Genomic DNA, 15,621 nt, shown 5'->3' with positions numbered 1-15,621 from the left:
TCCCAACCAAAAGCTATTTTTACACCCTACCCCTCCACCCCCAGATAGACAATGCCATTGCCAAACCCCTGCCCTCCCTGATCCTACCCACTCCACCTCCCAGCCCAACCTAGTGCACAAGGCCAGGTGAGGGCACTGCTGGGTCCCATAGCCCAATCTGGGTGTGGAGGGCTGGGAGGGGGTGGCTCTGGGTCCCTGAGCCTTAATCCCAGTGTGGAAGGGATGGTTGGCTCTGGTCTCCTGGGACCCAGTCCCAAGGCGTGGCAGAAGCAGGAGTCCTGGGTCCCCTGAATCCAATCCTAGTGTGTAGGAGCAGTGCTAAGCCCTCAGGACCCAATTTTGTAGAACAAGGCCTACTGGCATTTGGTGGACAGTATTGAATAAGTTTGTTGATCTTGGGAATGGCATGTGCTAAAGCTCGTGAGCCACAGAGATTGAAATTATGTTACACGTACACCTTGCAGGGGTTGTTTGACCCCAGTACTTTTTCAAAACCTGTTGATCAGTAGGTAGGAACCTGTAGATCCATTATACAGAACTTTGTCATGAGCTAACAAAGTAGCAGGTTCTCATCGTCTGTGTGGTCTAAAATTAGAGAAAGGTGAAACGCATTTTGCCAGTCACTGCTCTCCCAGGGGAAACCACAAGTGTACTATGTTCGGGCTTTTTGTCCCAGGGTGAAAATGGCTACTCTGGGAGAAAAGTAACCTGGAAACAACTAGGGTGAAATCACTTCCTGGAGAGTTTCCCTGAGGAGAGTGCATATTTGTACATGCCATGGCTTATCTCAGAAGAGACCATGGTTCTTCAGGTTCTCCCCCTCCTTCCCCAGGGAGACAGTATGTTGCTCACTGAACTCTGCTACTCCACAACACTCCCCCTTCACAATCTCCACATTGTGCTGCAGGGAAACACAGACTAACCATGGGTAGTCTGGTTCAGCCAATCAGGGCTGCCCTATGCACTGCTGCAGTCTGTCACCAGGCGATTAAGGAAGCCTGCAGAGCAAACTGAGAATATGCACAGGCCTTCACTAGCTGCAAAGTGCAAGCTCTCCACCCTTCAGGGCCTCAGCACTGAATGTCTGTACATGGCTTTGGGTAAGTTTCTGCAAGAACAAACCTGGGAGAATTCTCCCAGATCACTTGAATGTGTTTATGCAGGTTGAGTCTATCCCTCCAGATCCCTTTCTCCCACCTTGTCTCATTCTCTTTACCCAGGTGGTTCTAGTTCTTTCCCAGCACTCATGCTCTCCTTTTCCCATGTCCATCCACCCACTGGTTCTTAGTTCCAGTTTTGCCCTTGTTCGAGCTTACCAGCTTATCTAAATGTTTTCTCCCAGCCATCTTGCTCCTAGTCTCCCTGCCCATTTCTTTCACAGACTCCCAGTTCCAGCTTCTTTCTCCTTGGGCTTCCAGTCTTTTCTCAGCCAGTCCTAGTCCTCTGCCCTCTGCCCCAACCCCAAAACATCTGGTCCTAGTTCTTTCTCTTTCCCTGCTCACATTTTAATCTTCTTAGACTCTGCTTCCTAATTCACTAATTTTCCTTACCCTGCTTTAGCTTTCTCCACCCTCTGTATTTAAATCAGATGGCTTCCTCCTCCTTACTGCTTGGGGTACCAGGAGAAGGCCATATTTGGAGTACTGTTTCCAGTTTTGCTCCCCACCCACACACACACACACACTACAGAAAGGATGTGAACATATTGGAGACAGTCCAGCAGAGGGCAATGAACATGGTTACTGGGCTGGGGAACATGAGCTATTAGGAGAGACTAAGGAAACTAGGTGTATTTAGTCTGGAGAAAAGAAGACTATGGGGGGATTTAATAGCAGCTTTCAACTATCTGAGGGATGGTTCCAAAGAGGATGGAGCTAGACTGTTCTCAGTGGTGGCAGATGACAGAACAAGGAGCAATGGTTTCAAGTTGAAGCAAAGGAAGTTTAGGCTGGATATTTGGAAAACCTTTCTCACCGGGCGGTAGTAAAGCACTGGAACAGGCTATCTAAAGAGGTCGTGGAGTCTCCATCCTTGGGGGTTTTTAAGATCTGGCTAAACAGAGCCTTGACTGTGATGATCTAGTTGGGGATGATCCTGCTTTGGGTGTTGGGCTAGATGACCTCCTGAGGTCCCTTCCACTCCTGATTTAAATGGATGCTTATATACATGCTTGGGGGTACAGATAGAGAGGGTTATTTAGAGAGGTACTCAGAGAGCTTCTCTAATTAAAATGCCACAGCATCATGTGTATTAAGCCCCTGTGCATTTAAAAATGGCTGTGGGATGCTTTAACTAAAGCTCATTCAATGAGCTTTAGTTAGGGTGCCCCAACAGCCATTTTTAAACCTGTGGGAGCTTATACACGTGATGCTGCAGTGATGCTAGAACATTCTAATTAGAACGCATTAGAGCATGTGTACAGGCACACTATGATTCTATGAAGAGGTACACTGAGAATGATCCCAGCTGCACACCCACTTTTTAAGTTCCCGGGGCACCCATGGAAGCAGCAGCTGGAGAACTGAGAGCTTCCCACTCCCCCACTGCAGGTGCTGCTTCACGTTGTGGGGCATGGCAGCTGGAAAGCCAGGATCTCTCACTTCCCCAGCTGCTTGTGCCCTACATTGTGGGACCCAACACATGGAGGGGCTTTAAAAAGCACACCTGTAGCTAGACTGTAGCCATACTTTTTACACCTCCCCAGGCACTCAGCCTCAGGCAGTGGTGAGAGGCTCCCTGCTCTCTGACTCCTGGCACCTATGGAGCTTTATAGAGAGCACTAAAGCAGCTTCCCTACTGGGGACGTTAAACTCTGTGCCCAGCAGCTTTTGCCAGGCTGCCAAGGTATGGGGGATCAGAGGCTCCTGATGGAGTTTGAAGTCCCTAGCAGTAAAGCCCTTCAGCTTTTCACACCCCTGCTGGGAACCTCTGCTTCCCTGCAGCTGGCAGCCTAACCAAAGCTGCTAGCGGCTAGGTTTTGAGTCTGCTGATTGTTGGCTAGGCTTAGACAACCCCAGTCTCAAACTGGACTTGGGGCTGCCCCAGCCAGAGCTGACAATCAGCTGATTCTCAGCTGGCTGCCTTGGAAGCTCAAATGGGCCTTGGTGTGGTCTGGGTTCAAGGCTGACAATCAGCTAGTTGTCAGCTGCAGGCCCAGACCACACTAAGTTGGTCTGAGTCCCTGGTGTGGTCCCATGACCTGCAGTTGATTGTCAGCCCTGGCTGGACCTATGGCACTCCTTTTTCAGCTTGCCATTACAGGGGAAGCCCAGGATTATGATCCTGGGTTCCCCCTGCACTGGGCAACTGGAATCTAGTCCTGCATAGCAGAAGGCACAATTGTTGGGATCGGGGATCAGATCCCATCATGCCATTATATGAACATGTTCCAGGGGCCCAAGGACTTAATCTTCATGGATTTTAGCTCTTAGCCTCTAGGACACCTCTGCTGAGCACATCTGAATTACAGCTTTTCAGAGAATGGTCACATTTGGGTAGATTTTATAGCGACAACTAAACACACAACCCTAAAACAAAGCCATGCTCTTCTCCTGGGTAAATATCAAGTCTCTGCTGCAAAGCATGAGGATGCTAGAGAATTTCAAAGAAAAAACCTCAAAGCATTTTTTAAATGGGATAAATAATGTATTTTTTTCCAGGCCTCATTGGCAAAAACAGCTGAACCAGTCACTCACCAGAAAAATATCAACTGATTTTGATGATATTGGGTGAACTTAATAATAGGGTTTTATAAGCTTTGCTCATCATAAGATATAGAGATTTGCAGCTGTTACATATAAGTTAAACCTTTCCATCTGGAAAAAATTAATACCCACTTCGGACTCCTCAAGTCTCCTCCCCCAGTCTGTCAACAGCATGGTGTAGGGAGCTTTGGTGCAATTCACAGTCAAGTTTAGCACTAAGAATCTACTTTAATTCTGTCTTTAAAAAGATAGACATATTTTTACCTTGCACACAGAAATATTTCAGCATTGTTATACAGTACCTCAAGGTCCTTTGTTATCATTTAAGATCAATGTATTAATTAAATAAGCTTTTATTATTTATATTACGCCTTGTACGAGGGCTTGTTCCCAGCATCAAAGCATTTACAGTGTAAGAAAATTGTTTTTAGCTTTGCACTTGTCTTCACAGGGAAGTTAGTGACTAGTAAACTAGGGCAGTGTTTTTCATACCCTGGGGTTCTGCAGTAGAGTACCAGGGGTTCTGCCAAGAGATTGAGTGTAATAGTGGAGTAGTTTGGGAGGTGGCACACTACCATTGCTGACTTGCTTTGCTTGACTGTGCAGCAGTCTTTAAGATAAGGGTAGGGGCTTCATGGCAGAAGAAGTGATTTGAAAGGGTTCTGTGACTGTCGGAAATTTGAAAACCACTGAAGTGGGCCATAAATTCACTAGTTAGTAGTTACTCCAAACTACCTCCCCATGTCAACACTTAGGCTCCTGGCAGATGTAATATTTTTTATGTGATTAACATGTAAATTGTGCCACAAACTGTAACATGCTACACATACAGGCAATTTGCAATATGATAGAATGGTATACCAGCTACAAAGATGTTCCACTAAAAACATCTTGTGGACTGTCTTTGTAGCTGGTTTGTATCACTCAACAATTTGAATTTGTGGCATCTTAAAGTTGAGTGGTACAGCCCTGTGCCAAGTTGCAGCACTCAGTTTCACAGGCACCAAAATGGGGCAGCCACTGGGTTCCCTCTGCTTGGGAAGTTTAACCCATGCCAGGCTGCCCTACATGGGGGAGGGAAGTTTCAATTTATCTACAGCCTGCCCATGAAGTTTCACTTTATCTACAGCCTGCCCATGCTCTTAGAGAATTCACTCTAAGTGAGATTGCCCTACATTTGGGTTTAAACTTCCCAGATGGAGGCTACTAATTTACTGTGCAGTAAGCGCCTCCATGTGTAGATAGTGATGCTTTACTGGGTGTGTCTACATGTGGGTTTAGGCTGTCTTAAATTTACTTCACAGTAAATTACTGCTCAGTGAGCAGGAATAGGCCGGTGTCTACATGTGCAGACAACCTGGGGCTAAATTTAGTCTCAGGTCAGAGTAGCCTGCCATGTTCCCCTGTGGCCACCAGGGGGAGCTCCAGTCTCCAGCCACATGGCTGCCAGCCCTTGGGACTAACTTTAGCTCCAAATTGAAGCCAGGAGAGGTGGCCAGCCAGGAGCCTTGGGGCTAGGCTCAGGGAGGCCCCCTGGGTTCCTGCTCAGCAATGCATGTATATATGCATTACTGCATAGAAACTAATCTCAGGCATAAATTTGCTATCTGCATGATGCAGGTATCAAATTTACATTCAAGTTGGCATAAGTCACCATATTTACTGAACAGTATGGGCATGCACGTGGAGATGGCTGCCTGTACTAGGGAGTAATTTCTGTTACTGCACAGTAAGTGCATATACATAGGTGTGCTCACTAAGCAGTAAATTATTCTACTGCACAGAAAAGCATCTCATGTAGACACACCCACTGGGTGCATCTACATATGCAATTCTTTGAAGCAACAAACTCCAGAATAGTTTCAGCTAGAATAAATTTCTTCCTGGTACAGCATCTACACGCATGCCCAGGACAGCAATTTGAGCTGGTGTGGAGCAGTTAATGTCAGTGCTACTCCTGCCTTTCTCTGCCCTGGGCTCTAGGTGGCAGCTTCAGGCAGAAGAGGGGCTGGCTGGGGCATGAGGGTGCTGCAAGTCCAGATCTGTATGGCTAGATGGCAGGCAGGAGTCTGTCCCTTTGCTGGCTAGGTGAGCCAGGTGCAATTTACACCTGCAGTTAACATCTACATGTGCATTTAATCACAGTTAATTATTCCACTGTTCTGTCAGTACTGGACAGTACTATCTTATGGTGTGTTAATTAGTTTACTGCAGCCTAATACCATTGCATGTGCAGTTGATGCTATACTCTGTAGCTAATTAATCTGCTCCACAATAAATCACATATGTAGACATGACCACTAATTTCTAGATATATACCAGCCCTCTTCTAGAGCAGTTTGTATTCATATGAGACTTAGCTGAGCCATCTGTTCAACATCTGGTCATAAGCGGATTGTTCTTGAACATGGTGTTCAGCTGTGGCTACATCTCTTCATTAGTCCAAATCTGGCCACATGTTTTGTCAGCCTCTAACCAGCTTGATATATCCTTACATGAAAGCCTTTTCAGAGATGTAATTCAAAGAGTGGCTTGAAAAGCTAACAGTAATTTGCTGGTGACAGAAAAGTGGTTAACAAGGGGTGAAATCCAGGGAAGTCCAAGCAGGGCCACCTGTAATCCTGATTCTGCAGCAGTTAAGTACAGAAAACTGATCGCAGTCCAGCTGGGTAGAGCCCAGACCAGACTGTACAGCTTTGGTGTGACTTCAGGAGGGGCCTCAGGTGACACAAGCATACAGTGTCTTAGGTAGTACCCCAAGCCACACACTGCATGGACCACATGTGGTGGAGTTTTCCCTGCCAGGATCCTTGCCACCATGCAGGCTTCACTGGCAGCACACAGCCCCCCTGCGCCTCACAGGCATCATGTGCCCCCCTTGCATCCTCCATGCTCCACCAGCGTGCACATGACCCCTCAGGCTACTTCCCTGCTATGCAGGAGTAGATGGACAGCCAATTGGACAGCCCTGGCCTACTACTGTGTGACATGGAGGTGGAAGGAACAGATCATGTAGACTGAGGACAGACATTCAAAAAACCTGAGCCTGAATTGATTCACTCTTTGCAGGTTAGTCTAACCTGGCTAGGCTGAATGGGTTTGTAACGGTACAGACATTCCCACTGGACTGAGAAAATCCAGGCACGTGCCTGCAGTGGCTCAGGCTAGAAGCTGGGAGGTACTAGAGCAGCCCTCCCTTCCCTTGTACGGTGCTGAGCTGAGGGGGTATGTGACCAAGCCCCAGCAGGATGGGATGCTCTGATTAAGGAGGGGTTCCCCCCACTGCCTGCTCCTTACCAGCCCAGCGGGGAGTTGATAACAGCATTTAGCACCTCATCAAAACAAAACCTCTCTCATTAGTTCAAGCTCTTCTTAAGCACCTTTTTCCAAGGAAGGAAAAGAGAGACATTACCAGCTGACCTGTTGATTAGCTCCAAAAAGCCCTAACCGGACACTGTTCTATCTGCCTTTGTCCTGTCCACCTTACACGGACACCTCTCACCATTAGCTAGCATACCACATGCTGGCTATGGCCCATGCTGTGGGAAAGGAGAAGGGGGTAACCCCTGCTTGAGCAGGGAGTGGTGGTGGTGGGGAGAGGGAGGCAGAAGGAAGCCAGGCAGATGTTGCTGTGCCTGCAGTCTCTACCAGAGCTCCAGCCAGGGAGCAGGGGGTGGGGCCAGCCCTGCTGTGGAGCAGAGAGTCCTACCCGAGCCTGCAAAGCATCTGGGATGCTGGGGGACTCTGGTTTAAGTTAAAACAGGAAGGGGTATGGAAACATCTTTGCATAAACTGGTTTGTCCCAAATCAGTTAAGTCTGATACTACATTCAACCAGGTTTATCTTGAACTGGTTTTAGCCACTTTCAAACTGGTTTATGGACACTGAATGTCTGTTCTGTTATAGGTTTAAACCAGTTTCTGATCACTTAAACTAGTTTATGTGTAATGTCTGTCCCTAGCCTATGGTTTGCAGTCCACACTAGTACAGCACAAATACAGATTGACATGGTAGTATACAGCATGCTCATAGAATCAGAATCATATAATAGAATCATGGTATCATAGAAGTAGGGTCGGAAGGAACCTTGTAGATCTTCAAGTCTGACCCCCTGCCTGGACAGGAGAGAAACTGGGCTCAAATGACTCCAGCCAGGTAGGCATCAAGCCTCTTCTTAAAGACCCCCAGGGTAGGAGCCAGCACCACTTCCCTTGGAAGTTGGTTCCAGATCCTAGCCGCCCTAACTGTGAAGTAGTTCTTACAGATATCTAATCTAAAACTACTCTCCAACAACTTATGGCCATTATTCCTTGTTATGCCAGGGGACGGTAGGGGAAACAAGGTCTCTCCCAAACCCTTCTGGTCCCCACTAGTGAGTTTATAGATGGTCATCAGGTCCCCCGTCAGCCTTCTCTTGTGAAGGCTGAACAGGTTCAGGTCCTGCAGTCTCTCATTGTAGGGTCTGCCCTGTTGTCTCCAGATCATGCGCGTGGCCCTCCTCTGGACCCTCTCAATGTTGTCCACATCCCTCCTGAAGTGGAGTGCACAGAACTGGACACAGTACTTCAGCTGTGGCCGGACCAGTGTTGCACAGAGGGGAAGGATCACCTCCTTGGCCCTACTTGAGATGCACCTGTGGATGTATGACAAGGTCCAGTTAGCCCTGCCACCCGTGACTTCGCATTGTCAACCCATGTTCATCTTGGAGTCAGTAATGAGTCCAAGATCCTTTTCTGCCTCCATGCTCTCAAGAAGGGAGTTTCCCATCTTATAAGTGTGCTGCTGGTTATTACTGCTTAAATGCAGCACCCTGCACTTGTCAGTATTGAAACGCATCCTGTTTTTGTTAGCCTACCCCTGTAGCCTATCCAGGTCTTGCTGCAGTCTTTCCTTCCCTACTAGCGTGCTCACCTTACCCCAAATTTTGGCATCATCAATTAATTTAAACAGGTTGCTTTTCACCCCATCGTCCAAATCGCTGATAAAGAGATTGAACAGCACAGGCCCAAGGACCGAGCCCTGGGGGACTCCGCTGCCCACTTCTCCCCAAGTCGAATATGACCCATCCACCACCACCCTGTGAGTAGGAGCCTTCAGCCAATCTGCAATCCATCTGTCTGTGTAGGCATCAATGCCACAGTTGCCAAGTTTTTTAATGAGGATGGGGTGGGAAATTGTGTCAAAGGCTTTGCTGAAAACCAGAAAGACTACATCCATGGCGACACCTGCATCCAGTGCTTTTGTGACCTGATCATAAAAAGCAGTCAGGCTGGTCTGACATGACCTGCCCCTAATGAAACCATGCTGGTTACCCTTGAACATCATGCCTCAAGCCAGCCCATCACAGATGTGCTCCATGATGATCTTCTCAAAGAGTTTCCCTAGGATTGAGGTATGACTGATGGGCCTATAGTTGCCCAGGTCCTCCCTCCTCCCTTTTTTAAAGATGGGGACCACGTTGACTATCTTCCAATCATCTGGCACCTGGCCTGAGCACCACAAGCGCTCATAAAGCCGTGCCAGAGGCCCTGCAATAACCCCTGCTAGCTCCCTCAACACCCTGGGGTGGAGGGCATCTGGACCTGCTGGAACACGTCCAGCCCCTCCAGAAGCTCTCTAACCCGGTCCTCCCCAACCTGAGGTCTGGAGGCGTTCCCCTCTAGTCCGTCTTGCATCACGGTGGGAAAGTCCTGGTCCCTGCACAAGAAAACGGAGGTGAAGAATTGGTTAAAGAGGTCTGCTTTCTCCTCTGGCTCAACCATCAGATTGCCCAGAGGATCTTGCAGGGGCCTCACATTACCCGGTGCTTTCTTCATCCTCCCTATATATTTGAAAAAGGACTTTTTATTATCTTTGATCTTGGATGCTAGTCATAGCTCTATGTCCGCATTAGCTTTCCTGACAGCCCCCCTACAGGCCCGAGCAGAGGAGGTATACTCCTCTTTGGATATAGCACCCCCGTTCCACCGGTTGTATGCTGCCTTTTTTGACAATCAGGCATTCCTGGATGCCCTTGGTGAGCCAGGGGGGCTTTCGGGCACTCCTACTCCCCTTGCTTCTTGTCAGGATGGTCACCCCTTGGGCCCTGAGTATTGTCTGCTGGTAGTTTCTTCTCTTTTTAGCGACCTCCATGGTAGTGTAAGTATTTGAGGACTGTTGTTTGCCATTTGGATGAAGTGTTACAGATGCATTTAGAGGGTTGCAAACTTCAAAGCAGGCTGGTGTAGACAAGGCCACCGTGCTCTGCATGTCTTACAACAGACAGTTTGGGTAGATACTGTTGGTTATACTGCTTTCTGAAGGTCTGGGAGTTGTAATTGGTGTTATATTACTGATCTCTATGTAGAACTCAATTTTTAGGACATATACAGATTGTTCTATCATGTCTTTGTTCACTCTTTTGTCTGCCAGCAGAGAGACATTTCTGGAGTACAGGCTATTTAGCCATTCAAGAGTGGTAAGATTTAGGATGCAGGATGGGGAAAATGGTGGTATAATTTGTTAACAGGCCACACAAGTAGTAGAGTATTTCCTTTTCTATTCTGGCTCCCCTGCACATGCTGGCACATATTTGGGGAGTGGAGTCAAAGTTTTGCCTACTTTCCACCCACCTCTATCAGCTCTTTCAGTGTGCACAAGGATAAGTCTAATGGATTCCCAGAGCCTACTCTTTCCCTGCTCTCACACAAGTAATGCAGGGAGACCATGAGGAAGGTAAGAGAGTGTCCTTGTACTCTGCACTTGTAGAGCAGTCACAATTTCATCCTTACCCTGCACTCGTAATAAGTTTCCCTTCTAGAGATGCTTTTACGTTTTACATTGTTAATAGCTCAAATATAGTTTCAAACTTGCTGTCTTGAGTCAGAAAAATGGTATTTTATGATACATTTTTCATTTTTATCCAGGAACCCAGTGGTAACCACACTCCTCCTCAGTTGTCTCCATCACTTAGCCAAAGCACATACACTACTGGTGGCTCCCTAGACGTCCCTCACATTATCATGCAGGGTGATGCAAGAAGAAGAAGAAATGAAAACTATTTTGATGATATTCCCCGGTCAAAGTTGGAAAGGCAGATGGCACAGGTAGGGACCTTTTTGTGGTAAGACTGTCCTTTTGTGGTAATCAGAGACATAATTCTAACACTTGTTGCATATCCATATTATAGGGCCCGATCGTGATTTCGGGGGGGGTTCTGTTTCAAAGGATTGCATGCCATATTTCTGAATCCAAACCTAGATTTTGTTTTCACAAGTTAATGTGCAAATTATTGTGTGTATATAAAGAGATTTCTACAGCCAACTTTTTAAAGGCATTTAGGTGCCTAAAAAATGTGATTAGGTGCTTGCTTCATGAGAAGGTGCAGATTCCTTGTTTTATGAACAGCCTGGATAAAAATACGCTGGTAGAAGCTTACTGCGGAAAATGCAAAAAACTGATAAGAGCTGTGGCAGCCATCTTTATTAATGGAGTGGGTCAGCCCTTTTCTAAAGACACGTGTAATCTTGGGATATGTTTGAACATTTTCAAAAGATTTTCACTTTTCTTATGTAATGACTTTTCTGCCCATCCCCATAGTACTTAACACAGCTAGACATTAAATGACAGTCCAGAAAAGCACAGCTGTTTTAATCATCCCCCCTCCCCTACTACTTCAGCCAACTGGAAACAATGTACTGACAATTTTAAATCAAGCATATGCTTCACAGTAAAGATATGTGTGCACTATTTTAAAGGTCAGAAAAGTTAAGCTCTGATAGGCTCTCAGCAGAAGTGCCTCAGGGTGATCTCTCCTGCTTTTGTATAGTGCATAGGAAAAAAGATACCATATCCTTAAATTATTTAGTGTTTACAGTATGTATCAGAAATACAACTGTGAATTACTCTCAGAAACAGCTAGTGCAATCCATGAAGCAACTTAGTCTACTGAGCAAACATGTTGCTGCATTTTGAAGCTTCCAAATGATCTTCAGAGTATATTTCAGTAGTGCAACTAGGAAGGAGCAAAAACTATGCAACTATTTATGTGAAAGGTCATGTCAGCAAAAAATGCTGCAGTCTCTTAGCCAAGCGTATGTACAGAAAAAATCTATTAAAAAAAACAAGTGAAAGCAAGCCAAGATGATGCTGCTATCTGGGAATCTAGCCGTAGGTGATAAATTTCACTTGTTCAGGAAACATGTATAGAAAAGTGAATTTGGACTTTTTTTCCTTCTTAGCTTTCAGAGAACTTCTCTGGCTGCTCTGTAATTCTGTCCTACTGAAATAATACTTTCATTCTAACCTAGAAACAGAAAAGGCTAAGGGAAGTTGCCTAGTGAGCAAGCCTGCTTTCAAACGGAAGTCTTCTGGACTTCCAGAGCTTGAGCAAATTTGACTTAAGGTGAAAGGGAAAAAACCACTTTGTCACCTACTGTAAAAATACTTTTTTGAAAATCACAAAACTTGAATGTCAGAATATGAAATATCCTATTATTTGTGGTTGAGGTGGCAATCATCTGTGCACATTTTATCACTTGGTTCACACTCTCATGTCCGCTCTTCTTATTTTAGTCCCTAATGTTTAAAAAAAAAAAAAAGGTACTGTATTAGCAAGTTGGCCTGCCTTCTTTTTGATCTCTTCTCTTCCTGTCCACAGTTCTGCTCTTCCCAAGTGGTATAATGAATCCCCTCATCAGATACCAGGGGACTTGCTTAACAGTTTCAAATTGCTTTCCCAGAAAGTCTGTGATATATGCCTTATATGCAAGGAGAAATCTGAGCACTCAGTACCTCAACTTCTTTGAGCCACTTTAAAGTCAATTAAGTGTTGCCTTTTATGTTTTCCTGGGTGTTAGTCCCCAGTGAATGATGCTGTTCCACCTGTTCTCTCCCACTGTCTCAGTGAACTACATCAATCATCCTTCAGGGTTCTAAAAGAAGACAGTGAACAGAGTGTAACAGGTGAACACAAAGCTGTTTGAATGCTGTTTTGGCTTGGAATCCAGTTCTGTAGCCCTGATGTATGCAAACATCTCTTGATCTTAATGGGAATGTCAGCAACTTCCTCTGGTGCTCATTCTCACTTGGTTGGAATCACCCTATTAAGAGGCTAAGTTTGGCTTTTCTCAGCCACTCTAGTCCCAAAATTCCATTTTTTTCTTAGTATCTCAATTTATGCCATTACAGCTTTGCTGACATGAACAAAATCTAAAAAGTCCAGTCTAATACAAAAGTATAACTAGCTCTTTCTACTCTGAAGGCAGGGTAGATACGCACCTTATAGACCAGGGGTGGGTAATTATTTCAGGCAGAGGGAAGCTTACTGAGTTTTGGTAAGCCATTGAGGGCTGCATGACAGACAGCCAGGGGGCAGATAAATATTAATTTTATAAATATTTTAGGGGCCCGTGGGCCGTTTAGAATGGCCTGGCAGGCTGCATCAGGCCCCCTGGCCACATTTTGCCTGCCTCTGTTATAGATCAACTGAAGAGCATAAGCTTTCATGAACTCAAGCTCACTTCATCAGCTGCTTCTGACTTCTGACTAACTACCTCTCCTTCTACCCTGTCAGACAGGAATGGTCAAGGTATGGTTTATTCCAACCATGCACACATTAATACATTCAGTCCAATTGTTAACATTGGCTCTCTACTCACTTCTATCTAGCAGCTTCTTAAGAATATAAGAATCTAGAAAGTGCCATACTGAGTGCATCTACATGTGCACTTGACTGCGGAGTAGACTAATTAGCTCTGGAATAAAGTGTTACAGTCTACACATGCACTGGTATTAGGGCTCAGTACATTTATTAACTCAGCTATAAGCTAGTGCTATCAGGGACAGTATTATCTTACAGCAGAGTACTTGCGTGTGATCAAATGCATGTGTAGACTATGATGGGAGCTGGCTGGAGCACAAGGGTGCTAAAGTGTGGGGGCTGCCTGCCAGCTAGTCCGCACTGTAACACCCTCTTGCCCCAGCCAGCTGTGACCGCCACCCAGAGCCTGGGGTTGACCCCCACCCCCCCAGGTCCCCTGCTGCCCAGGACTAATCTGCCCCAGCTCAATGTCCCAGGTGCACGTGTAAACGCTGAAGCTGGGAGCAGCTGACTCCACCATGAGTTTCCCCAGAGTTTATTGCATTGTACTAATTGCATGTGTAGAGGTACCCATTGTGTCATATCAGTGGTCCACCTAGCCAAGTATCCTGCCTTGTACTGTGGTAGGAGTGGATGCTTTAAAAGGAAAGCATTGAGTGAATTATATCTAGCATGATCTCTCCCCTATCTAAAAAGTCCAGTCTAATACAAAAGTATATCTGGCTCCTACCCTGGAGGCAGGGTAGATATGCACCTTATAGACCCATTGAAGAGCATAAATTTTCATGATCTCAAGCTCAATGCTCCCTGGCATCCACCATTGTTGATATAGAGATGCCAGTGGATATTAACAGCTATTAATGGATCTATTGTCCATGAATTTGTCTAGGCCCTATCTGCCTCTACAGCCTCCTGTAGTAATAAGTTCCATAAGCTAACTGCACACTGAATCAAATACTTTATCGTTAGTTTTAAGCCTCTCTCCCATTAATTTCAGTGGGTGCCCCTTAGTTCTAGGATCACAATTCTTCTGATTCAAACAGTTGCGGGTTCCATCATCATGTGTTATTTTCTGCTCAGGCTGTGACTGAAAGTACCCTGCCACCAACTGTTTCTCGTAGAAAAATCTTTTAAAAATGATATCAGATGTTGTTGTTCCCTTACCTCTTTCTCTGTCAGGCTGAATGCAATAATATGTTGTCACAAGGTGTTACACGTGCAGAAGGACTCTATCCTCATTGCTGTGATTTTGGATGTTCCTGAGTTTCACTTTTAATTTTTAATTGACACATTTAATTTTGAAGCGACTAATAAATTATTGACAGTTTACAAAGCAATATCTTAACATAAAGAGTTTCTGCCTCTGACAAACTGTTCATTATGACTTTTTCCTAAATTTTATTTGATTTAAAATTTTTCAGGATAAGCCTGTTTTAAGACACATTTTACAACCTAATATCTGAAAAAAATGTTTTAAGTAACTGATGCTTTCTAAGTCTTCCATATTTTATATGGCAAATATTTTCACTACATTGTGTCTGTTAATCATAAAGCATACTTATTTGTGCACTGGATATTAGCTGTTGTTATGATAAAACTACTATACTGTTTGAGAAGGAAAAGATTAAATCATTATTCCAAACAATGTTCAGCTCTTCTTCCTAAATATCAAGGACTGTTCACTTTATCAAGGCAAGATTGTTTTAAAATTATTTATTGTGGATAGACCTACCATCGCAGCAAATGTATGTTCATTAGAGCTCCATGATAGATTGCAAATGGTTTTCTGTTTATTTTATAGGGAAATAAAATAGGTTAATGCTGGGATTTTCAACCAATTTAGGCACCCAGCCAATTAAGGCACCTAAATCCTATTGTATTTCAAGCCAACATGGGGTTCTGAATCCCAGAGTTCAAAACTCCTAGTGAAATTGTAGACCTTGAAAGACAGAATAAAATAAAATAGCTGCAAAATATGCTTAAGAAGGGATTGATTGGTCTGCGTCATCTTGATTGGTCTGTGTCCCTTCATAGTAGAGGGAAATGTTTTATTGTTGAACCTAAAACTAATGATCAAATCAACTTATTTTAAAATATCTCAAGTTGCACTCAAGATTACTAACCCTTGAAATTAGAATTGAAATTATTTGGGCAAAGATTAAAGGGCCCACAGTAGTCGGTGAAAAGAATTGTACTGAAATCAGGGGACTTGTGAACCAGCATTATTTCTGATATAAAGAAGAGCCAATATTTATGGAAAGAATCAGTGATGGTGGAAAAGGTAGCATGGTTAAATTCCTTAATACATATTGTTTCATATCTAACTCTTTAGGATTA

General features: G+C 44.9%; 1 protein-coding gene across 9 annotated transcripts in view; it reads left to right on the top strand.

Moving 5' to 3' along the window:
• Positions 1 to 15,621, top strand: part of ANKS1B (ankyrin repeat and sterile alpha motif domain containing 1B) — an 837,577-nt gene that overhangs the window by 762,539 nt on the left and 59,417 nt on the right. For all 9 annotated transcript variants that reach the window (XM_019545115.1, XM_019545114.1, XM_019545113.1 and 6 more), the window contains one exon: positions 10,610 to 10,789. In XM_019545115.1, the coding sequence (XP_019400660.1) occupies positions 10,610 to 10,789 (180 nt within the window). The remainder of the gene's footprint in view (positions 1 to 10,609; positions 10,790 to 15,621) is intronic.

Source organism: Crocodylus porosus, unplaced genomic scaffold (assembly GCF_001723895.1).
Source record: "Crocodylus porosus isolate Cpor-Errol unplaced genomic scaffold, CroPor_comp1, whole genome shotgun sequence".
NCBI lineage: Eukaryota > Metazoa > Chordata > Crocodylia > Crocodylidae > Crocodylus > Crocodylus porosus.
Note: the sequence above shows the minus strand (reverse complement) of the source record. Positions and strands in the feature narration are given on the sequence as shown.